This window comes from Strix uralensis, chromosome 3 (genome assembly GCF_047716275.1).
Source record: "Strix uralensis isolate ZFMK-TIS-50842 chromosome 3, bStrUra1, whole genome shotgun sequence".
NCBI lineage: Eukaryota > Metazoa > Chordata > Aves > Strigiformes > Strigidae > Strix > Strix uralensis.
In genome coordinates, this window is record NC_133974.1 from 33,521,839 (window position 1) to 33,546,429 (window position 24,591).

Below are 24,591 nucleotides of genomic sequence, written 5' to 3' on the forward strand. Positions count from 1 at the left end.
TACAGTAATGTTTTATTGTCCCTCATGAAAACAACTGATTTACAGATTATCAGGAATAATCCCAAACTGATTCTTGTTATCGGAAATTAATATTAAATCCACAGGATTTTTATTATAGACTAACAGAAATAATCACAGAAACTTCTGGGAAGAATGAAAAATACATAGTAGTTCCTATCAGGAACAATGCCACAAATCTTTATCATGCTTTAGTATGAGTGATACTATGTAATCCCTTTTGAGATTAGACCTATAAACTCCTACACCCCATTTAAGGCAAATAATCACAGCATATGATGCTGATTACATAAAATAAATAATCCTGTATTTTCTATATCAGAGATAATCTGAAAGGCCACCTTCTCCCCTTGCCCCAGCCCACTACAGAGTATGAGACCCGTAAATTCCTCCATGTATCTGCAGCCAAATTCAAACACCTCGGGGGCAATGCTGACAGTGGGGACAATGGAGTTACACTTTGAGGCATTTCCTATTTCCTTGGCAAGGCACAGAAACACTTACATCAATACCATCAATACCGGGAACTCCTGGTGGCCCTGGCGGACCCGGGGGACCTGGTGGACCAGGGAGACCTCTCTGACAAGGAGTAAAAAAAAGGAGCAATTAGAGCCTGGCAAACCTGCGAGAGCCAATCTGGGGGAACTGGCACAATGAGAGGCAGCTTCTATGGGTTAGTTAGTCAGAGGGTCACTGCTGTGATGAGGACCTGTGTCCTCACTCCATGCATGTCAGGACCCACAAGCCCTATATCCCCTCTGAGCTGTCGCTGTGATGACCAGCAACGAACCCAACATGGGCAGAACAGGGACGAGGTGTTAAACCCCCCTCGCTGGACCAGCTGCCCTCCTGCACCCCACAATGGCAGGTCCAGGGCAAGGTGGAGGGGGCTCGACTCCCCAATCCAGCAGGATCTGAGCGCTGTATGGCAATGACAGGGTGCCAGAAATAAAAAGAGTGATCTTTGCAAATCAAACACTGAAATTCACTAAGCTACTCTAATTACTCATTCAGCCACCACAAAGGAGACAGTCTTCCTAAGAGTTCGTGCTAGCGAAGAAAATTTAAAACAACCCTTTCTCTACTTCACTGACAGGCTCAGCGGTTTCCCCTGGTTCCTCTGGATTACTTTAGCATCTACAGAGGCGCTTTCTCAAAGCACCAGGCTCCCGAGGGGGAGTCAGGAGGCGCCACCAGCCTGTGGAAACCGGGAGAAAGGCTTTTACAGGTCTCCGTACCTATAATGGGGGGCTCTGTTCTCCTCAGAGCAAACTCCGGCCACGGCCCCACAACGGTGCTCTGTGAGCAGGAGGCTGGCTCGGGCCTGGCTGGGGCCCTGAGCCTGGCCCCTCGCTCCCTACAGCACTGCTGCTCTGGATGCCTTTCCTCCGCACACCAGTCTTCCCAGTAATAATCCATCCAGGGGTAGTCATAGATGGAGCTCAAGCCCCACCATGTCACCAGGCCTGCCTGATGCCTGCCGGGCAGCACCATGTAAGCACACACACACAGCACCCACGACCCTGTGGACAATTCGCCTTTGCCAGCACCTCGTCAGGGTCAGCAACAGCTACTGGGGGGGAGAAAAGGGTCGGAAACCCTCCAGCGGGTCGTTGCCAGGGCATGACAGAGCGGCCTTCAGCCTCTCTTCACCCGCACCCTGGCCCTGAAGCACGGCACACTGTCCCTTCCCTCACACTTACCTCGATCACCGTCTGGCTTACCTGCGAGGGAGAAAAACAGAGTCAAAGTCGGAATAAACTTACTTGAGCCAGGCAGAGGCAAACAACCTGCAGGAAAAGCCCCAGAGGCAGGAGGCCCCCCAGAGCCCGGGCCATGGTGATGGAGGGAGCGGCCTGCGGCTGTGGGGCCGGCGGCTGAAAGGTGAGCTGGGCTGCAGCCCCTCACGGCTGCTCCGCCGCCGTGGGGAGGGTCGCGGGGATTGGAGGAGAGCTGAAGGCTGGGAAGGGGAGGACTGAATGCCAGCAGCGCCTTAACCCTTCGCCCTGCTGCTGTTGCTTTGGGCACCGACCCTCACCTTCCCCCGCCCCCTGCCACGGGTTTCCCGCCGTCAGGCTCCCCACTGAGGCGGCAGCTACGGGGAGGTGGCTGCCAAAATCCCTCCCGTCTGCAAGGCACAGCTTTCAGAAGTCTCCCACCCAAGCAGCGGGGGGGTAAAACAGTAAGTCACGGAAGGGTTAAAATGAGGCTGCAGCCGCTCGGGGGTGTGGATTTCTAAAGGCACCAAATTCCAGGCAGGTATGGTAAAATCAGTCATCTCGGGCCAGGAAGGGGGAGAAAAAGTGAGGTTCCTGTGGGCTGCCGCCGGCAGGCAGCAGGCAGGGACTCGGTGGCTACCTGGCGGCGGGCAGGGGCAGGGGCAGGGGCAGGGGCAGGGCCGGGCGCTCACCCGGGCCGGCAGCTCGCCGCAGCCTTCGCGCTGGGGTCGCAGCGGGTCGCAGTGAATCACCATCCACTGGATTTCGAACTGGCAAAGGAGATAAAGATCACGTTAATTCGGGTCAGGGGGGTCACACTGGCCGAGGGTGTGATAGGAGAAACACTGGTCAGCTAACGACATGTTTTAAAAGGAAGGTATTTAATGATAGTAACTACGGGTGTAGCAAGAGCTCAGTCCAAGAGCAGTGCTGCACCCTGCATTCCCCCACCCCTAACTGTGGAGATCTTCTAAGGAGGGGGCATAAACCTGCCGAGAGATTTAAAGAGAAGGTGAGATTCGTCATCATTTTTTAACATGTTCCTTATAAGCACAGGTATTTTTCTTCATGCTATGTGGTGGTTTTATTAGACGCACAAAAAGATTTTCTCTAAGTGGATAGTTGTGCCCATGAAAAATGGTAGGTCTGAGGACAGAAACGTGGTCTGTGTGAAAAGTTCAAAAAGCAGGATCATATGCACGCTGGCAACAGTCTGCAACTGAGTAATACACATCTGTGAAATTTCACATCTTCTTTGAACATTTGGCATGGAAAACAACACAGGATTAAGGTAAACCTTTTCAGAAGCTGCAACAGAAATTCACTTGGTGTATTGATTAAAAAACATGCCCTCTGTTGAAAATCATTGAGTAGCTCAAACATACAGCCTCAGAGGTGTATCTGTTGATAATAATGCATCACATGGAATTTTAAGTAACAGAAGCATATTAAATTGTGCACATTTATTGTATCTAAGTTTTAAAGTGTTGTGTTGTTTCCCTTTCCCATTGCACGTAGTATCAGCTTGGCTTATGAACCACTAATGAGTGATTTATCCAGAGATTTCTGAGTTTGATGATGAAATTTGGAAACTCCTATTCCTTTCTTTTCATTATGAATGACTGAGGAGTTGGGAGGAAAGAAAGTTCAGGGGTTTTTTTCTTGTTACAACATACAGCCCTGGTGTGGAAAAGACTGTATTTGTTTTTTCTGAAAAACTGAAAATAGAAGTGAGTGTCCAGGGTATTTAACTTCTTATTTCTTTGCTTCTCTGAGTCTTTCTTATTCTATTGAGCTAAAGTAGCTCCCCACCATCCCTCCCACAATATAATGTCTCTGCTTCCTGGCTGCTTTCAGTGCTCCCTCTGGGACATCTCATTGCTCTCTTCAGTCCCAGCCATAACTGATGCAGAAGGCAGACTGTTATTCTGAGATGCTTTCCTCTCCTGCCACCATCCTAACATTGACTTAGTTGCATACTGACTGCTAGTGCTAATAAATGCCTTGAGTCTGAAGTCCTTTAAGATCTCTGCAAAACACCCAGATATCCACAAGTTGCTGCTTTTTTTTTTTTTTTTGCTTTCACCTTCACCACTTCAGTGCTGCCACTCCTGAAATTCTCACTATCACATCTCTACTGTTCTGTTTACTTTGCAGTCATTACAGTTTCCAGAGTGCTGAGACTAGAGCACAAAAGAGGCAGTAACCTTGGGTTTTTTACCTGTTATCTGACACCACTATCTGTGAGTCAGTCCTCTACCTCCTTTATCCAATTCTCATTTTAAAGCCTTTTCCAGTCCTTAATAATAGACAACCGAATGTCAGAATATACGTCCAAAAGAACTGAATGTATACTACAATACTACAAGGCAGCAGTACAATAATAAAAATAAGAGGATATCTGGAATCTGAAGATGAGGATTTGTAAAAAGGCATAAAAATGGGATCAAATGATACCTATATGATAATTTATTTCACACCATACAACTGGATCCTGAGTCCTGAGTCTCTACATTATTCACCTCTGAAGCTCACTTGCAGAGGTAAAGAGGTCCATAACTGGCTCTAAAACAGTTTATAATCAATTTCTGATTTAAATAATAATCTATTTCTGGTTTAAGACAGATGTGGTTTTAAGTGACAGAATTTCTACTTTTTCAGTTGGTCTGTTTAATATTAAGTTAAAACTATATTAAGTAGTATTAAAATTGAAAAGTCACCCATTCAGTAGTTACAAAATACTATTATTAAGGTTGCCTGTACAAATTTAATCTGTATGTAATCTGAAGTTGTGTGATTCCACACTTTTTTCCTTAGAACTCTTCCCTCATTTACAAGACCAAATGAACAAGGCTGTGGAAATGGTTCCCATACTGTAGAAACTGTCAAGTTTGGAAGTAAATGGGGCAAAAGGTGGTAAAAAAGAAGATGGCTTTGTGGAAAAAGCAGGCAGATGCCACTGAATGAGTCTGCTTTTGCTTCATAGTTCTTATATAGTGCTGACAAATTATTTCAGTCAAAATAGCCACATTAGAGAGCATTCTGCATGGGGCAGGAAGAGGGATTTGAATGTCTGAAATGACGTACCTGGGTAGAGGTGATGCAGAAAGGCTGATCAGTAACAACTGTAACTAAAATCAATGGTATTGAGCTGTGCTTTCAATTCATAGTATAAAATCTGTGAATGCTGAAAAAATGACTTTTAAGACATACCACCAACAGTCAATATCTGCATCAGCACATTCTAGAGTTTTTATGTAGATAATCATTGCCTCTTTTTTGTGGTTTTGTGTGTGTCTGTTTTTTGGCTTATGTACTAAGGTGGGAAAGATTTGAGATGATAAAATGCTAATTACTGGGTTGTGTTAGACTCTGATGCATGACTGTCCAAGTGCCAATATCTGTGTCCTAAGAGAATACTACTAGCAAATGTATATACATCTTTTAAGTTTGAACCCAGTTTTTCAAGTCTGAACATAGTTGATATTAAAATAGAGATAAATTTATTAATGAGATTATAAAATGTGATCGCTTGCTGCAGTGGGAACTTGACTCACTGAGCCAGGAAATCCTTTTAGTGTCTCATATGTTTTCTCGCAACACTCTTTAATGGCCAAAAAGAAAACCAATCACTTTGTTTTGTCCAAGATGGGATTTGAGTGTTGAGCATTAAGTAAGGCCCTGGTACTCTTGTAAGTTTAAGACAGACACAAAAAAGTGTGGATAAATGAGGCAGGCATCCTATGCAGAAAAAATACCTAGCATTATTTACAAAACACTATACCATAATATGAATGTAAAAGGAGTTGATGTATTTTGAACATGCAGCTTTAATTTGACATTTCTTAGTTCACAGTTGCCTAGTCAGGCAGCATTATTTTTTAAAAAATAAACTGTGGTTGCTCTGTAAATTTTTTGCTTAGAGCTTCTGTTACTGTTTTGAGGCTATATAAAACAAAAATTGAGATGACACCTGTTTGACTTTTTAAAAGTGAAAAATAAAAGTCTTTTCTGGCAAGGTAGTAAAAGGTGTGACTGGCCTCCCACTGATTTAGGAGAGGTGAGAGAAGGGCAAATATGTCCTAGCCTTGCTGTCAAGGTACCTGTTCCCTCGCCAATATTTCACAATGATCTTGATGATTATATTAAGCTGATTTAAAGGATGCCATATTCTGAAGATGTCTTGTGTAGATGTTCTATCAATATCAATACAAAGTGCTATTAAGGATGAAGTACAGGTGCAAAGTTCTCAGAAATGAACCTCAGATAAATCAGGGGTAATCATAAAGCAAAGTTATTAAAATGTAATCTTTTAAGACCCATAGGTGTTTAAGACCCATAGGTTAATATTTCTGACATACATTTTCCAAGATTCCTATGGGATTTCTGTTTCACCTTAATTTCTTTGTCAGCAGAGATATAATTGGATTAGCTATGTCTGTCTGTTCACTGTTTTGTCCTCTTAACTTCTGTGGAAGTTGCCTGTGAATGCTCCCAGCTTTGCACATCTCAGTATCAGCTATGCAATTCAGTTGTCTTAGAGCTTTAGATGAGAGAGGTGAAGGTTAAGTAAGATGTATTTTCAGGATAGCATTAGTCACAGGGAAGCATTTAGCAGTAATAAAGCAGGCTTTAAGGAAAACTGTGACCCTCAGAGCACATTTGTTGGGCCCTTTTGGGAAAATGGGCTCCCTGTATCCCACTGGGCTATTGCTGCCTTAGGGGAAGACATCCCGTCAGAGGAAGTACAGCTCAGCTAAGCGATTTTCAGGTGAAGTTCTTCTACAATTTTTCATCAGTGATATCTATGTTTGTTCTAAAGGAACTCTGCTACCAACTGTTTGTATATTTGTTAAGTGACCAAAAATAAGCTACACATGTTTAAACATATCTCATTCTAGAGCTACTTTAAACATGTTTTATCCATTATCCTATATCTCTGTAATGGGTTTTTAGAGCTTCACCTTCCTTGCATCTTTTTTCAAAGCCTTAGAACAGTACAGCAAATTCTGGTGTTATCTGACTTTCCATAGCAAGAGTTTAGCCTTCCGAATGTGAGATTTCACAGGGTGAAAAAACCTGAGACGTGACTTTTTACAGACACAAATCTGTTCTATGGTGTAAATTAATCTGTGTTCAGCAAATATTGATAAGCAGCTTCCTCTTAGACATTACAAGTCATGTAGCTGCCCTGAACTAGTTAGCCGTGTTAAATACCAATTAAATAATGACCAAGGATCACTTCTAGCAAAGTGTTTAGTCTCTATTATGAGAAAATCGGGGTAATGCCTCTGAAATCATAGAAAATAAGGCAATTTATTATCATCTCACAGCAGTTAATCTTTGAGCAGTAAGAAATGAAGGCCCTTACCTTTCTATAACAAAAACATGATTTAGGAAGTAAATTCCTTTTCAGTTTTGAAATTATGATATATCTTGTATTGCTTAGAGTTTATAGTGGATTATTTGAATTACTTTTAGATAAAAAGAGCTATTTTCTTTTTTATCTAAAAAAAAGATAAAATGCAGCTGTAAACCTGTATAAAAATTTGCCCTCCATAAAACATTCCAGAAATCACAGAATCATAGAATGTTTTGGGTTAGACAGGACTTTAAAGATCATCTAGTTCCAACTCCCCTGCCATGGGCAGGGACACCTTCCACTAGACCAGGTTGCTCAAAGCCCCGTCCAACCTGGCCTTGAACACTTCCGGGGAGGGGGCAGCCACAGCTTCTCTGGGCAACCTGTTCCAGTGTCTCACCACCCTCACAGTAAAGAACTTCTTCCCTATATCTAATCTAAATCTTCACTCTTTCGGTTTAAAACCATTACCCCTCATCCTATCACTGGACTCCTTGATAAATAGTCCCTCCCCATCTTTCCTGTAGGCCCCCTTTAGGTACTGAAGGGCCACTATAAGGTCTCCCTGGAGCCTTCTCTTCTCCAGGCTGAACAACCCCAACCGTCTCAGCCTGTCCTCATAGGGGAGGTGCTCCAGGCCCCTGATCATCTCCATGGCTTCCTCTGGACTAACTCAAGCAGGTCCATGTCCTTCTTATGTTGGGGGTACCTAGGGCTGAATACAGTACTTCAGGTGGGGTCTCACAAGAGTGGAGTAGAGGGGGAGAATCACCCAAAAATCCAGCATGTCAACCACACAGCTTGGTGTCATCATCAAACTTGCTGAGGGTGCGCTCAATCCCACTGCCCGTGTTGCCAACAAAGATGTTAAACAGCGCTGGTCCCAGTACTGACCCCTGAGGAACGGCACTTGCCACTGCTCTCCACTTGGACAACAAGCCACTGACCACAACTCTTTGGGTGCGGCCATCCAGCCAATTCCTTATCACCAAGTGGTCCATATGTCAAATCTGTGTCTCTCCAATTTAGGGACAAGGATGTTATGCGGGACAGCATCAAATGCTTTGCACAAGTCCAGGTAGATGACATCAGTGGCTCTTCCCTTATCCACCAGTGCTGTAATCCCACTGTAGAAGGCCACCAAATTTTTCAGGCACGATTTGCCCTTAGTGCAGCCATGTTGGCTGTCACCAATCACCTCCTTATTTTCCATGTGCCCTAACATAGCTTCTGGGAGGATCCACTCCATGATCTTGCTGGGCACGGAGGTGAGACTGACTGGCCTGTAGTTCCCTGGGTCTTCCTTTTTTCCCTTTCTAAAAATGTGGGTTATGTTTCTCCTTTTCCAGTCAGTGAGAACTTCACTGGACTGCCAGGACTTCTCAAATGTGAAGGACAGTGACTTAGCCACTTCATCCACCCATACCCTCAGGACCTGCAGATGCATCTCATCAGGTTCCATGGACTTGTGCACCTTCAGGTTCCTTAGATGGTCTCAAACCTGATCTTCTCCTACAGTGGGCGGTTCTTCATTCTCCCAGTCCCCACCTTCACCTTCTGTGTCTTGGGCAGTGTGGCTGGAGTGCTTGCTGGTGAAGATTGAGGCAAAAAAGTCACTTGAATACCTCAACCTTCTCCACGTCCTGGGTAACCAGGTCTCCCATTTCCTTCCGGAGAGGGCCCACATTGTCCCTAGTCTTCCTTTCATCACTGATGTACCTATAGAGGCTTTTTTGTTGCCCTTGATGTCCCTGGGCAGATTTAATTCAATCAGCGCTTTGGCTTTCCTAACCTGATCCCTGGCTCCTCAGACAATTTCTCTATATTCCTCCCAGGCTATCTGTTCTTGCTTCTTCCCTCTGTAGGCTTCCTTCTTGTGTTTGAGCTTGTCCAGGAGCTAGTTGTTCATCCATGCAGGTCTCCTGGCATTTTTACCTGACTCCTCTTTGTTGGGATGCATTGCTCCTGAGCTTGGAGGAGGTGATTCTTGAATATTAACCAGCTTTCTCGGGCCCGTCTTCCCTCAAGGGCTTTATTCCATGCTACTCTGCCAAGCAGATCCCTGAAATGACCAAAGTCTGCTCTCCTGAAGTCCAGGGTAGCGAGCTTGCTGTGCTCCCTCCTCACTGCCCTAAGGATCTTGAACTCCGCCATTTCATCGTCACTGCAGCCAAGGCTGCCCTTGACCTTCATACTCATCACCAGCCCCTCCTTGTGGTGAGAACAAGGTCCAGCATAGCAGCGCTCCTCATCGGCTCCTGTCACTTGAAGAAGGAAGTTATCATCAATGCATTCCAGGAACCTCCTGGAATAAATCTTTGTAAAGGCTCAAAGGCAAGCCATAGCTTCTAATGGGGCTCTATCTACTGCTCTCCTAGGCAATCATAGTAACAACAAGCAATAAAGAATCTCTTTTAAAATGACATGTATTACAGTGCACCCATAAGAAGTTGACCTATTCTGCAAGATAAATAGAGCACTCACAGAATACTGCAAAAAAGAAGAATAGGAAACACATAATTTATGTCCTTTAAAAATTATACTACTGGAAGTAATATACTTTAACAATGCCTGGAAATAAATTAGAAATTGTGCCTGGGACATATTAAATAACCAAGACTGGTGAGATGTTTAAACTGAGTATAGTCAAGCAAGTTAAAGGATGAGCCTAGAATATCCCCAAACATACACTTATTTACTCGATTTAAAGAGAAACTAACTGCATAGGCTAAAACAGAAACTTGTGCAATATAAACAGCCATTTTAAAATTACTAGACCATCAGATTGTGTAATTTCTTTATTATAATTTCAGAGAATATGGTCTTTCTAAATCTACATTTTTGTAATATCAGGTTGCACCACTACCATTGTCAGTTGTGGCTTCATAGCACAGGCCATGCAATTCAATCTAGTCAGTCCTATGTCGAACCCACAGTTCCTTCTGAATTAAAGTGTATTTTTAGACATCCAAACTCTGTTTGAAAATGTAATATGATGCTTACCTTCTTCCTTCCCTGATAATTTTTTCCAGTGCTTCATTATTCTTTTTGTCAAAAAATGTGCATCATATTCCTGTTTTAAGGCCTACCTTATGCAAAGATTTGCTTTTTTTTCATAAAATACACTAAGTATGACTGAATCTTCCCAGAAGCATGATAAAGGTTTAAACAAATACTTTGCACGGTAAGTGGTGAATTGTAAAAATAACTTAGCTCCATTTTGTCTTTTCATCCTTGAAGGAGTGTGTCCTATACTTAACGTAGCTTCACGCTAATGTCTAATGATTTACATGCTTAAACATAGATGAGGCAGAACTTAATGATAGACAACCTTCCCCCACCAGATGCCTGAAGACCCTAGGGTAATCAGTGTTCCTCATTTGTATACCTTGCTGAAAAGAGCAAGTCTATGCAAAACAGTGTGCTGGAGAGGAAGGAGGATAAAATTTCAGATTTCCTCTGCTGCTTTTCCTGACTTTGATCCTAGCCAAAGGTCAGCCAGAGCACCAACAGAGAAGGAGGAGAAGTCAGAGTTCTTGCCAAGGTGACCTTAATGCCACATCTTTCTCATTTGTAGGCTGACATTTCTAATCATTACTTCAACAAGCAAGAGAAACCCTCCCCATTTTTAAAGGAATGACTCTGTGTCTAACTTGAAGGCATGGTTTACTGTAGCACTGTATACTAGCTGTTGTAATACTATTACCTTGATATCTATAGCTCTCTGTGCATTTAATCTAAATATCTTTCCAAAGAGTAATACAATATTGGGGTAGAAATTTTTCCATCCTAGTAAGATGCAGAGAATATGTAATGTTTTCATTATCCCATTCATTCATTCATACACACACCAGCATCCCTATAGGAAAGCTGAGATATGTATGCAGCTGATTGTTATGTTATCAGCTCCAGCTGATTCATTTTGAATGACATTTTCAGAGATTAACTTTTGTTTTCAACAGAATTAGTATAACTTTTCAGCTACTGATATTTCCTAATCCACATCTATAGCAATGTAATAGCCACTTTTGGACATCTGGGCCAGCTTTCTGTCATCATTTTTCATGTAAAACTGATTTCTATCCAGTGCAATACAGTAACTTACACATACAGAGACAGTGAAGCACGAGATGCTTCTTTTGTTGCAACATATCACCTTTCAAGTTTGTACAATGCTGATTATCCTGTGGCCACATTTTTTGCAAAAAACATAGAATATAGTTAAAAGATTATATCTCACTTCACTCTTTATTTCAGAGCTGATGCAAAACTTCAGTGTAGCGATGTGGAAAATGGTTACAATATATTAAGTATCTGATTCTCTTCTGCCATTCAACTTGTTTTGAAATTAGTACCTATATATATACACACGGATATCTTACATTTGTATTACATGTTCCTAACACACTGAAAGGATCCTTTTAAAGGGAATAGGATAATATATGGAACTTTGCAATGGTTTCTGTCTTTTTTCAACTGTGTTTTGAAACCGTTTCCTTTTAATCTACAAAGTGAATTCAGAAATAGCCTTCCCAAAATCTTAAATGTCATTTAGTGCCACCATGTGACAAAATTTGTCACGTTGTTCAGCATAAAGTGCAGTATAACACGTTAGCTGAAAAAACACTGGCTGAGAAAACACATTCATGGGTGTCTGAAAGGCAAAATGCAGATGTGACAGCTACAATTTTTTTCTGTCAGAAATTACAGGTATGTCACTTTGTATGTGTTTTATATTAATTGTTCATCTCACAAAGTAAAGCAGATAATCAAATAATAAAAGCCCTGAGTTTTTCTGTGTTGTTTTCTTTGTTGAAGGGCACAAAAGCATTCAATACTCACCATATGTCACCCCCAATGTTATTTTCTCTATCAAAACAACTCTCCTTGCAGTGTAGTAGCATGAAGAGGGTATTTTCAGCATTAAATCCACCAACAGGATATAGAATAAGCATTTCACTGCCTACTCTGGGTAAAGGAGCACTCCACAGTGAGTTTAGGTGTCTACTGCAATGCACAGGGAAAGTTAAGTATGTAACAAAGGGATTCACAGCAGCCATGATATGGGGGTGGAATGTCCTGAGCTAGCCAGGAGAAGGTGTTGTGGAGATGTGTGGGCTTTAAACATTGGTTTATTCCTGTGTGAACATCAGAATAGATCAAAAAGGACCTCCGTCAGTCTCCCTTACAGGAGATACTCCCTTTCTATTAATGATTTAAAATATTTATCCTGCCAGAAACACATCTAGTTATATCTAGCTGATGGTCGGCACAAGCATATGAGAGAGGGATCCCAGCTCTCACTCAATAAACATTTTGCTCTTGTTGGTGTGAGGTGCAGCCCACAAATCCATGTCCTATGACCTTCTTCTAGATCAAGCTCCACATATGAGATAAACAGAGGAATATCCAACTGATATATCCAGACAGAGCAGAATCCAGTGACAGAAGTGTGAATGTCTGAGAAATTTCATTGTTGAAACTGAGACACAACCTGGGTTATCTCTTACCTTATACAGTATATATATGTGCAAAATTAAAAAAGCAAAGCTAGTACTTACCTGCCAAGGAGTTGTTATTTTCTGCTATTTCTGCTTCCAGAAAGCATTTGAAAATGCATTCCACAGAAAAAAAAATTAAGTATAAAGATCCTATAAAACACTTTTTGCAGTAATAAAATATTTTGGAACTTACCGGAACTGAAATTTCAGGGTTATTTTTAAGCTTTCCAAGCACAGCAAAGCCATCAACGCTGATTTTCCCTTTTGGTTTTATGTTTAAGGATTCTATTTTAATACAGTCAATAAAAAGTGTGACACTGTTTGCTTCCACACTTATCATAAGCTTGTGCCATTGGGAGTCAAACAAGAAAGGCAAATGCAAAAATGATGCAGTTTGGAGACTTCCATCCACTCCTTTATAAGAAAACTCAACACTTTTCCTTTGGCCATTAAGATTCACTCCAACTTGCTCTTTTCCTGAAGAATCCTGAATCTGCCAAATAGTCCAGTATTTCTGAAGTGTGGCCCCAGTCATCCGAAAAGTAGTTAGAAAGGAATATTCATCAGGCAATCCGTTGGAATATATGGCACTGTGTGAGATCAAAATACAGTACATTTGTTGTGTATTTGTTCTGAAAAGTTCCACATATCACCACAGAGTAATGAGAAACAGTTACTCAGTGAAACTATATTTCACCCATGGTTTTATCAGTGCTCTTAGGCACACTGAGTCCTGAAACGGGATGTCCTTTTGATTCATTAGTGTTGCTAATGGCAAAAGGAACTGGTTCAGAAATGGGGTTCTTCCAACATTTTACAGTATTTATGATAACCCTTTCTAAGTGTAATGGATGGAACAACAACATACTCCTACTTCAGATTCTGAAAGTACATCCTACATTTGTGCTGTTTCCTAGTATTAGACTTACAAAATCAGTCAACATAGTCTGACTTTATAACTGACCAGGTAGATTCTCAGTGCAGATCTGGTTTGGTTTTGAAGACATAAGAATGTCCTTTGCAAATGCATTTTCTTGTTCAGCCTCAGTAACCATTTTGTTAATGTATTAGCTATCACTTCAGCAGAAAACATTCATTGACAAATATATGTATAGTAAGAACCCACACTAAAACCACAGTATCTCCTGTGACATTCAACTACAAGACTACAAGTAGCAGGGAACAGATTTGCCACATAGAACATATTTCATTCTTTTGCAACTCCTATAACGTGAGATTTGGAAACACAAACAAGTACTGTGGGCTGTGTCACTGTGAAAAACAGTAACATCATTTTTTGTCTGAAATGTGTCAGTGAATCTAGTAAAATATTTAAGAAATATGCCTTTTCATATCCTACGGATCATAAAATTGGAGTGTCATAATCCAGTTGATTTCAATACATTGTTTGCCATCTATCCACAGTAGAATATTTACGAAATATGCATTTTCATATCCTATGGATCATAAAATTGTAGTGTCATAATCCAGTTGATTTCAATACATTATTTTCCATCTACCCACATTTAAAAATAAGTTGTATTTGAATAAATTTCTTAAGTATGAAGGCATGCAGAGCTATTTTGTCACCAGCATTCATTAGAATAACTTCTCAGGCAAGTAGGCATTTTTAACAGATTTTTTTTGAGTGGCAGATCAATTCTATCTTAGCAATTTAGCCAGCATTAGTGAACCTCAGGCTTTAGGCTAAGGGGAAAGAACACAAAAAGAATGGAATAAAATTAGTTCTTATTCTGTATACCTGATGACTACCAATTTAGTAAGAGAGTACTTCCAGATAAAGTCTCCAGTTTGTAGTTTGGTGTGTGTCCAAAGCTGTAGTACAATCATATTCCAGCAGGCGACGGCACAGCCTCAGCAAGATTTCTGTAAGGACCAGGGCAAGCCTGGCAGCAGCAGCAACAGCTTCACCTTATTAATAAACTACCTGAACTGCTGGTGTTTCTCCTTTTTCCCTAGAGGCCTTTACATACACCTGAAAGATGGTGTATGAGGAAGGGGAACGTTTAGCTGGAAGATTATCTCATTTACACAAGGTGTGGAGATATGCAAAGGTGGAAGAGGGTGTTCTTTGCCAATATCTTTAAACTGTCTGTGATTTGCTATGATTTGTGTCTCTGTTGACTGCAGATGCAGTAGTCTGGCCCAGCTGGTTTTGTTTGATAGGATTTTATCTAATTTGTTGTGTTCTCTCATTGTTTTGTTTCAGTTTCTATCTTGCCATCTCAAATGCAAATGTCAATGTGTGAATATTGTACTATTCCTCCTGTTTTGAGCACTTTCCAGTGTTTACGACTGTCCCCTATCCTTCCTTGTGTTAGGCTTCTAGCTTACACAACATGTTTATATATTCTTTCTGGCTCCAAGAAGATACTCCTTCTCCCTATCCAGACACACATTTACTCATACTAAGCTCCTGATCCAGTTCAGCACATCTGTTATGGCCCTCTGTGTCCTTCTTCCTCTATATCTTTTAAACAAGTATTTCAGTCTACTGCTAAAACCTTAGCTCATCTGAGTCAAATACCTCTTCAATTGCTGAATCCCACTGTTCTTGCACAAGAGCTGGTTTTACTACTACTGTACTGAAGATGATATTGTTAGGTAATTTTTTAACTAGCCTCCATGTGGCGTTTCACTCTCTATCAAGTTCAGTGACTCCAGGGGATCTGATACACCAAGCTCCACAGCTAAAGGAAGCAGTACTAATTCCAGGTCCTCTGAGGAGACGTTTTCATTCTTTCTCTGCACTGGTAAGTTTTGCTGTCATGGCAATACTGGTTAAACTATCACACATGTTCTCACCCTACCTCAGCTGACATACCTATACTGGCAAAACTCAAGCAACCAACCAACCAAACAAAAAAACTACTAAGTAAATATAGTTATACTTTTTGATTATAAGATTGTTTATACCAGATTGGCAAAATGATACTTTGCACCATATTTAGCTATAGCGTTACTCCCTTATGAGACATCGTGTTGGTCCTCCTTTATTTTCAGAAATTAAAAAAGAAATTAAATATGTTAACTTTTTCAAGTGATATACAAAGAAGAGAAATTGTGTAAGAGCTTCTAACATGGGTAAGAGAAAACTTAATTTTAATAAATGTATATAGAACATAAAGATAAAAAGTCAGTGCACAGACATGGATATTTACTTTTTAAAAAATTTTTAATAATCAATCAGAACATCTGCTGCCTTTGGACTGAAGACTCAGTATCAGCAATGTGACTCAACATAATGAAGCACAGCATGACCCATCACCAGAAAGGTACTCTGCAGGGGACTGTTATTGTGTAAGATTTATACCTATAATTCTACAAGTAAAGCAGAGACAGATTCTCATCTCAAGTTACTTCAACTGTAATCAAAAGCAATTCCATTGGCTTTAATGGTTTCAGTGTATTTCAGTACATAGTTTCTCCCAAAGCCTGTAATCCTTACATAGGCAAAACCCTACTGAAGGCAGCAGCTTAAAATGCTAAATATTTGGAAACCATGGCAAATTTATCATGATATTTAAATAAACAATTGTAGATAAATTATTCCTCCCTCTCACTGCAAAGTGAAAAGTGCTGGATTCTGTAATCTTCCTGAACAGCTGATAAATATATAAGCAGTTAAATTATTTCTGTAAATTATTTTTAACATACATATTTCCAATTCCACTAACTTACGGAATGAAATCAAGCAATTTTAAATTTAGAATCAGGCAAATGAGCAAAGGAAGAAGTAACATGAAAAAATATTTCACACACAAATGTCAAATTCAGTCCTGACCCATTTCCTATGCACTTAAAATTGCCAGGGATATAAGCCATCAAAGCATTTTTTTTTTATATTTGTATTTTAAGTTTGTAAGATAACAGTCTAGTCCTGCTTTCCTTGTGTACTCAGACTGTTGCTTTACTTGAATAATGAGTGCAAGGTCATATTTTGTCAGATGTTTGAATCCTTGCTTAATTTTTTTAAATGGGGGGGGGGGGGCGGGGAGAGAATTGTGAAACATTTGTGATTCATCTGAGGGAACTTCTGAAACACTACTGTTTTCTTTTAATCTTTCTCATAAATACCTAAGACTCTTATTAATCCTGTGGCTCAAGTGCTTACCAGGAAGATTTATTTGAGATTTCAAGGCTAAGTCCTACTGAGGCATCAGTATAACCAAGATAAGTCATCTGACTCGGTGGTGGAAGCCCTGAGTAGTCCCACTCACTTCAGGATTCATTACAAGCAGCAGAGTTTGTTAAAAGGTTAACTGTGTACCGATCTGAATACTAGAAAATAACTGCTTATTTTATTAAACCTGTTTCTTTAAGAGTTAATTTCTTAGGTGAGTTCTATTGTCCACTGAGATAACTTACTCCTTGCTAAATGATCATTTTAGAAATGTTAGTACAACCTACTAGAGGTGGCTGTAGAAATTCCCCTGGCAAACCTCATGATAATGCAGTGTCATGTACCCAGGGGTGGGGGATTCCTTTGCTCAAGCTAGAGACACTTGTCTCTGCACCTCCTGAAGCCTCATAGAATCACAGCTGACCTGGCAGCCACTATCTGGCAGCCATCAAATAAGCAATAACAATAAAACCTAGATAAGCATTTTTAAAAGCAACTGTCCTAAGTCATTAGCTAGAAGTCATTTGTTAGACTCACTACCCTCAGCTGGTCTCTATTCTTCACAAACATCCGGTTCTGAGCTAATTAGCTACTTAGCTGCATTTTGTCTTTTCCATTACAGTGTCATCATCAATATCTGTGTAAGATATCTTGTAATGCAAAAGGAGAAGCACCTGAAGAACTTTGGTGGCTGGATGTAGAAAAGCCAGACCTTTAGGCATATGCATTTGAGGAGCGTTACTTTACAGAGAAGCATTATTCCCAAAGGAGAAACCAGGAAATCAGCCTATTAAATTCTCTGAATCTTCCAAGCTTACTGATAGAGCTTTATAAAATTCCTGTTTTGATTTTATGGTTTCTTATCGTAATGTGTTTGTCACATCACCTGTTAAAGTGGTCTGCAGTACACCACTACCCCAAATATAAATACTGTTCAAAAGGAAGCTTCGGTTTTTACATTGCTCTGCTTTCTGCTGAGATGAGGATGCAGGTAAAGAGGTATCATTTCTGTATTCCTATAGGCTACCTTCATGCTACTAAATTCAATATGCCCAGGACTGTTCTCTGATACTAAGTTCAGCTGGCATGAAAAAGTTTAAACCTGCTTACTTCCAAAATTGTCTAAAGAGTGCTAATTAGTCTGGACCTAAACCATGCTAAGGTCTTGTATAATATTTTAACCATATAAATGATCAAGTGTGAATGCCTTGGAATGTTCCCTGGCATTAATTTATCCATGTGGACACAGGGACCTTCTGATGTGACAGCTGCATTTGTGAAGTCAAAGGATTAAGATTTCATCCAACACATAAAGGTAGCTAGCCCTTTTCCCCCATAAAAGCATATCATGAACATATTCCTTTGTGCTAATATATTAAAGTTTGCAATTAAAAATCAACACAATTGTTATCCAAATTACCAGTATTAATTTTGTACTTACTAACTGGTAGACACCTACAACAGGAGCATAGATTAGATTGAAAAATGACAGGTCCACCATGTCAGAGACGATGGGTATGAGTCATGGCACTTTCACAGGCCCTTATTACACAAAGAACACTATAGTGGTTCTTCAGCAGATTTTATGCTAGAAGAAGCAATGGCCAATGGAATTTATTTGGATAATGGGAGAAGCTTAAGACTTGTGTGCAATTATTTCTGTTCATTCTGGAATATACTTCTGGACCTTGGCAAGTATGCTAAGCAGCAAAAAGACCAAGCTACAATTTAGTAGCAGTTTAAGGAAGCTATGTAAGCTTTTCAAGGCATAAACTATTGCTACAGCAGAGACTGAATAAATACACTGAGCCATGTCCATCTAAATGAGCTCTCATTCCAATGCCATAGCCACTGTAACATGGGCTTGTCTGCCTTAGTATAATGATTGTATGCTAGTCTAAAACATTATTTTACTATTCCTGATAAATACTGACTGAACAGTAACAGGCAAGCCATCTGTGCTGATACTGTGATTGGCTCAGTTGCCATTTCTGTGCGTGGGTCCACCTTCCCATCCCTTCCTCAAAAGCCTTGAAAGCCTTACAGCAGGGAAGAGGCTTTCTTAGGGAGAGCCCTCCCTATTTCGTAAGGCAAGAGAAGACACCGTCCATGGGTGTCGGGTTACCTAGGACTAATATTGCTGTTCATTAATGAAGGTGTGAGAGCAGATCTCTGCAGCGGAGCAGGCGTGGAGCCTGCTGTTGCCTGATGTATTTTTTGAGGGTCTCTCCCCAGTGCTCCTGTAGCAGTTGCGCCTTCGTGCCTGTGTCAACTGCCCAGCTCGGGGAAACAGCGCTGTGTATTTTTTCCAAACTCGCTCTGGTTTTGCCTCCCCCGTCTCTTGGCGAAGCAGGCGCTCGCAGCCGGAGGCCGGTACCGGAGGACCATCCCCTCTGTGTGCCTGCCCGCCGACAGCCACGGCGGCCCCTGCGCTCCCCCGCTGCCCCGGGGCCTGCGCAGCCGCGGCGGTCGGTGCCTCAGCACCATGGGCACGGACAGCTCCGCGGGGCGGGGGCACCGGCGCGCCTCTGGCCCGCTCCCCTCCCCTCCCCTCCCCTCCCCTCCCCTCCCCTCCCCTCTCCTCTCCTCTCCTCTCCTCTCCTCTCCTCTCCTCTCCTCTCCTCTCCTCTCCTCTCCTCTCCTCTCCTCTCCTCTCCTCTCCTCTCCTCTCCTCTCCTCTCCTCTCCTCTCCCCTCCCCTCCCCTCCCCTCCCCTCCCCTCCCCTCCCCTCCCCTCCCTTCCCCTCCCCTCCCCTCCCCTCCCCTCCCCTCCCCTCCCCTCCCCTCCCCTCCCCTCCCCTCCCCTCCCCTCCTCTCCTCTCCTCTCCTCTCCTCTCCTCTCCTCTCCTCTCCTCTCCTCTCCTCTCCTCTCCTCTCTCCGCAGCCACGGGGTGCAGTTGCTGCCTGCTGGTACCACAGGAAATATTTACATTATCCTTAAATGCACCACGTGTGAATAAAGATAGTGGGGGCTGAGCAGAGGGAAATGTAGTAGGAGTTCAGGGTTGCTGCAATGCTTGGGTCTGAGAAAGCCAGAGCTACGACCATGCCTTTAAAGTTGCCTAGCCTTGCTTGAGGTGCTCTGCATAGCTTGCTAACTCCTGTAATGCTTCTCAGGCATTTCATCATCCCAGACTCATACCAGTAAAACCCACCTGCCGTGCCATATTGTAAAGATTATGTGTAGAGTTCTGGTTTTTTTAAAAAATTATTGGAAATGGCCTAAAGTGTGCCTCTCCTGTGTTGTTAGCCTCAGGCGCTTGCTGCCAACTGCACTCCTGAGTCAGCTTACTGAGAGGGGCACACTGTAAAATCACTCTGGAGCAGAGCAGCAGGACCGGGCTCAGTGACAGAGGAGCAGCACACAGATGCACTAGAGCACTGTCAGGACTCAACCCTTAATCCATTCCTTGGGACAAGACACTCAGCTCAAGTGCAGGTGGCTTTTTAGTCTGAGCCAGGGCCAAATTTCAGGTATACCATGAGGTGTAACAGCACAGTGTTGACTGGAAGTACCAATGTCTTGAATATGGTAAATTCATGATAACTACAGCACCATACCCAGCCAACAAGCCCAGTGGCAGTAGTCAGCTCAGATGCCATAGGGTTTTAACGCACTGGTACAGGCTTGATCGAGGATAACTTGTGTATATCATGCATATATCTCACTAGCGCCATCTATAGCAATAAATCTAAACTTTCTTAAAAATGGAAATACTACTGCTTTGATAGCTCAGTAGTATTTTCTGAGCTAAAACGCATGAGTTAAAAACATGAGAGTTTCCAACTTTTAATGAAATGAAGATCCCATTTACTGTCTGTGGTTGAATTCACACTTATGCACTAGCAGCCTTGATTTGCCACAGGGCTGGAAAGCAGTCATAAGTCCAATGTAACCAACCAGTTAAGCTGCAAACTAGCTTAACCTGGTGGCTATGAAGATAGAAGCCAGGGAGAACTGCAGCAAGCAAAAGTTGTCATTGGTAGCTGGAGTATGACAGAAACACTTTGCACTCCAGTTATTCCTAGCTGAAACAGTAGTCCAATTAAAGGTCTTGCCAGTTAATTACTAAGTAAAGGCATTCTTAATTACGTAAGGTGCTGGAGCAGAATCCAGATTTGCCCAAGTTTGGCAAAGACATCTCTACCCTGATGTACTGTCCTTCACCGGCAGCAAGTCCAGCCTGTAAAGCACAAGCACAATCAGATTCCTAAATTCTGGCTCCTATTGCAATTTGCCTGTGACATGCTAAATAATAGTTTTCATCTTTTATAGATTAAGTGACCATAAATCAGCCAGGAACATGCATGTATCAGTTATCCAAAAAGAAAAAAAAAAACCTTACTATAGAATCAATCAGCTTTTATCCTACCTTGTCTCTGCAATCCTTACAGGATCAGAAAGATCCCTTTGTGTCAATGTTTTGATAAAACATTCCTCACTCTCCTCCTGTTACCTTTTCTTTGTCTCCCTATCTCTTTTCAAGTCATCAACAACTTTTGGCTTCACTTCCTAGAGGTGAATCCCTTTCTATTGGCAAATCTTGAGGTACCCTGAGCAATACCATTGGCAGAGGAAAGTAGAAGTCTCTGAAATTGCTGTTACAGAATCAGTCTGGTTTGGTGGTGGCAATGAAAAAAATGTTGAACTCCTCTTTCCCCTTTCAAAAGCTTTGCAAATGAGGTGATCTAGCTGGGGAGAGGATGTATCACTTAAATGATAATACTGCAAAATGTGTGTATTTTAAAGTCAAACAACAAAAGGCATTACCTGGTTGGGATCCGGAAGTCTACATTGGGTCCCAATTTATAAGCCACTTGAAGAGAAGTGGAGCCCACTACTCTCTGGATAACTCCTTGGGAAGCAGCTTTTTCTATTTGGAACTGAGAAATCAGGTCAAAGCCTACAAGAAAAAATATACATGTCCAGAATGTAACTTTCATTTTAATTTGAGAACTGTGCCATTACAGAGCTGAATATAATTTGATAAAGTTTCCGAACAGCAGCTTTTTCCTGAAAAAGTCAGGATGCTACTTGCCTGGTAAGTCATCTTGGCCAATCCTGATTGTTGGGCAAAGATCCGTTCTCTGACTGGCACCCAGAATGACTGGTAGTCCTGCAAAAAAAAGGTGAATTTATTAACCACGTGCCTGCACATTGCCTCCGATCACCTTAAAAATTAAATGAAGTAACTGTAAGAATATTATTAATTAGAGCTATAAATAATAATAAATAGATGTATATAATAATCAGTTTAAACTGTCCTCAGTGAAGTCAGAAGTCTAAGAAAATAAACATCTGTTTCTATAATTTAAAATTATAACTTGACTGATTATTTGATTTTTTTTTCAAGACTTTAAATAAGAGTGTTATAATAATTCTTCTCTTGCAGAGCTATGGAGAAATAGTTGTACCATAAGAAGGCCTGCTGTGTAAGGAGTTTTTGGTTTGGAACTTTTTGTGGTTTAAGCAAACTTTGAAAAAAAAGCCAGTTACCTAAATCAACAGTCTCCCTAGTCCCAAGGAAACTTAAACAAACCTCATGACAACTAAAGAGGCTATTGAGAAACTGTTGGCATCTTTTCCATCCTCCCTGGTATTTCAGGTGTTCCCACCTTCCTCTGTGCCACATTTGATCAGAGAATGATTATTCATGAAATATAGGGGGCAAGAAGAACTTACAGCCCTTTTTTGTTGAGCCAAACATGAATGTAGAAGAAATTTGTCTAAGGAAACCAGACTTTAAAAAACTAGTTTTTCAGAATATTATCTGTCAAAAAGCCTTATAATGGACATGAAAACCTATGAGATTCCCCTAATTTGAGTAAAGAGGAAGGAAAAATAAACATTCATTTAAATAGTTTAAGAGTCATGTACAAATCCAGTATCAGGTCAATCTGGAAAATGTTAGTAGAGTCTGGATGGGGAAGAATGAAGTGTACAAGTTGGAAGGAGATGCATTTCTAACCTACAGAGAGCCTCTTGTGTGCTGCAAAGGTTCAACCAGAAATGTGGGTTTCCTTCTGACAACATAGACTTAAAAGGGAACATTCAGGTTGATATGTTACACCTTAGAAATGGCCTCATTCTATATTTTTTGATGAGACATACAGCTGACATCCAGCCATTTATATTTTATGCCCAGCAAATAAAGTAGAACCAGTTTGTTGCCACATGTAGCAGAATATCTAACTAGAAGCACTGAAAGACGGGAGGAGGTTTGTGTCTGGTATAAACCACCTATATCCAGAATTTAATCCTTACCTTAAAAATGCATCTAATAGCGAGTTGAAAATAACACACACAGCTCTTGCTTTTTTCACTCATATGCATACATCCATACACCCATACAAACACATAGTTCTCCCTTTCTGTGATGACTAGCTAGAGAGGATTTTAATTTTGAATAAGCTCAGAATAATACTTTTGACAGTCAAAATTACAGAAGGATGAAATGCAGATAAAGTCTGTCTCCTTACTTGATTGTTGCTGGATGGTGGCTGAGATGAAAGACCACAGAAAACTACACACGTAAAAGAAAGCTGTAGTTTTCCTGTAAACAGAAAGAAAACTCCAGTATGAATATAGTTTCTGACAGACTCTGTTATTGACTTTCTCCTCAGTCATGAATATTAAATATATAAAAACCAAATTTAAGGATTTACTAACAGATTTGACAAGACAATTTCTTTACATGAGAACTTTTTATCTTTGCCTTATAATAAGACATGTCAATAAAGCTCTTTCTATTACCATTTCCTTCATATAATGCTGTCATACAACCAAATAACAAAACTGGCAGCTGGCAAGGACAGCTTTAACTGTTCTAATCTCTTATTTACAGATTTCTCTAAATCCCACTTGTTCTCTTACCAGTTGCTTTTCATCTTCGTTTCTGGCTTTCTTCACTTCTCTCATGTGAATAGGTGGTGTGTGTAGTCACACTCCTTGTTTCCCTCTCATTAGTCCTGTAGAAGAGAGCGACAGTGGGTGCAGACAGCTCCTCCTGCCCCACGCAGGACCCAGCAGGGAGGGAGGTGCAGGCTGCTGGGTCTGTTTTAATCTCGCAAAGGGAAGGAGGTGGAGGCTGGACAGACATGTGTGTCCTGGCAGGCTCTGAGGGCGGATCTCTGGAGCCAGTTGAATGTAAAGAAGCTAAGAGAGCAAAGAAAAGGCTGCTGCTTGCGCCAGCGTCAGGGCAGGGAGATTAAGAAAATGGGAGTTCAGTGATGCCAGTCACTGAAGGGCAGGGTCTGCTGTTCAGCCAGGCGATGAAAGAATAATATGTACCAGAGGGTTTGAGGAAGCTGGTGGCCCTGATGTGGTGTTAAGACTAAAAGCTTTGAGAACAAGGGAACCCTGGTCGTATCAAGAAGGCATTTCCATTTCTCACTGATTTACTCACCAGGTGGCCTCAGGAGAAGCCTAGCTGGTGATGTCCCAGTTGGTTCTTCTGAGTAAAACCAATTATTTAAAAGGGTTTTCACTAGTTAAACTCAAACCTTTTCAAGGAATACACATAGACATTACTAAGGAGACTCCTGATCTTCTGTTGTCATTGATAAAGCACTCACTTTCCATAGATTATTACACATGTTAGGACACACAAAGACACTTATTCATATTTGTTCACATGGGTGTAAAAAGAGAGAGAAAGACTAAAATCTGTATGCATGAAAAGACCAAGGAAAAGAGTTGAACAGCCAAAAGGTCCTTGTAGTTACCACAGTCAAAATTCATGTATGTATGGAAAAGTATGCTAGGTTGTGCTAATATATCACATTTGTAAGGTTTCATCTTCTCTAGATTCTTAACATTATAAGGTAGTTTAACTTTCTAGATTTTTTT

The 24,591-nt window shown here is 41.3% G+C and overlaps 1 protein-coding gene across 3 annotated transcripts in view; it reads right to left on the reverse strand.

Moving 5' to 3' along the window:
• Positions 1-23,630, reverse strand: part of COL9A1 (collagen type IX alpha 1 chain) — a 73,985-nt gene extending 50,355 nt beyond the window's left edge. For 2 of the 3 annotated variants that reach the window (XM_074861816.1, XM_074861814.1), the window contains exons 1-2: positions 1,785-1,949; positions 523-597 (exon numbers count right to left, since the gene is read on the reverse strand). In XM_074861816.1, the coding sequence (XP_074717917.1) occupies positions 523-597; positions 1,785-1,856 (147 nt within the window). In that variant the 5' untranslated portion in view covers positions 1,857-1,949. Of the gene's footprint in view, positions 1-522; positions 598-1,721; positions 1,743-1,784; positions 1,950-2,428; positions 2,507-12,792; positions 13,190-21,513; positions 21,647-21,781; positions 21,860-23,222; positions 23,297-23,616 lie in introns of those variants that run through there. The other variant, XM_074861813.1, reaches the window with a different exon arrangement.
• Between the last annotated feature and the right edge of the window lie 961 nt (positions 23,631-24,591).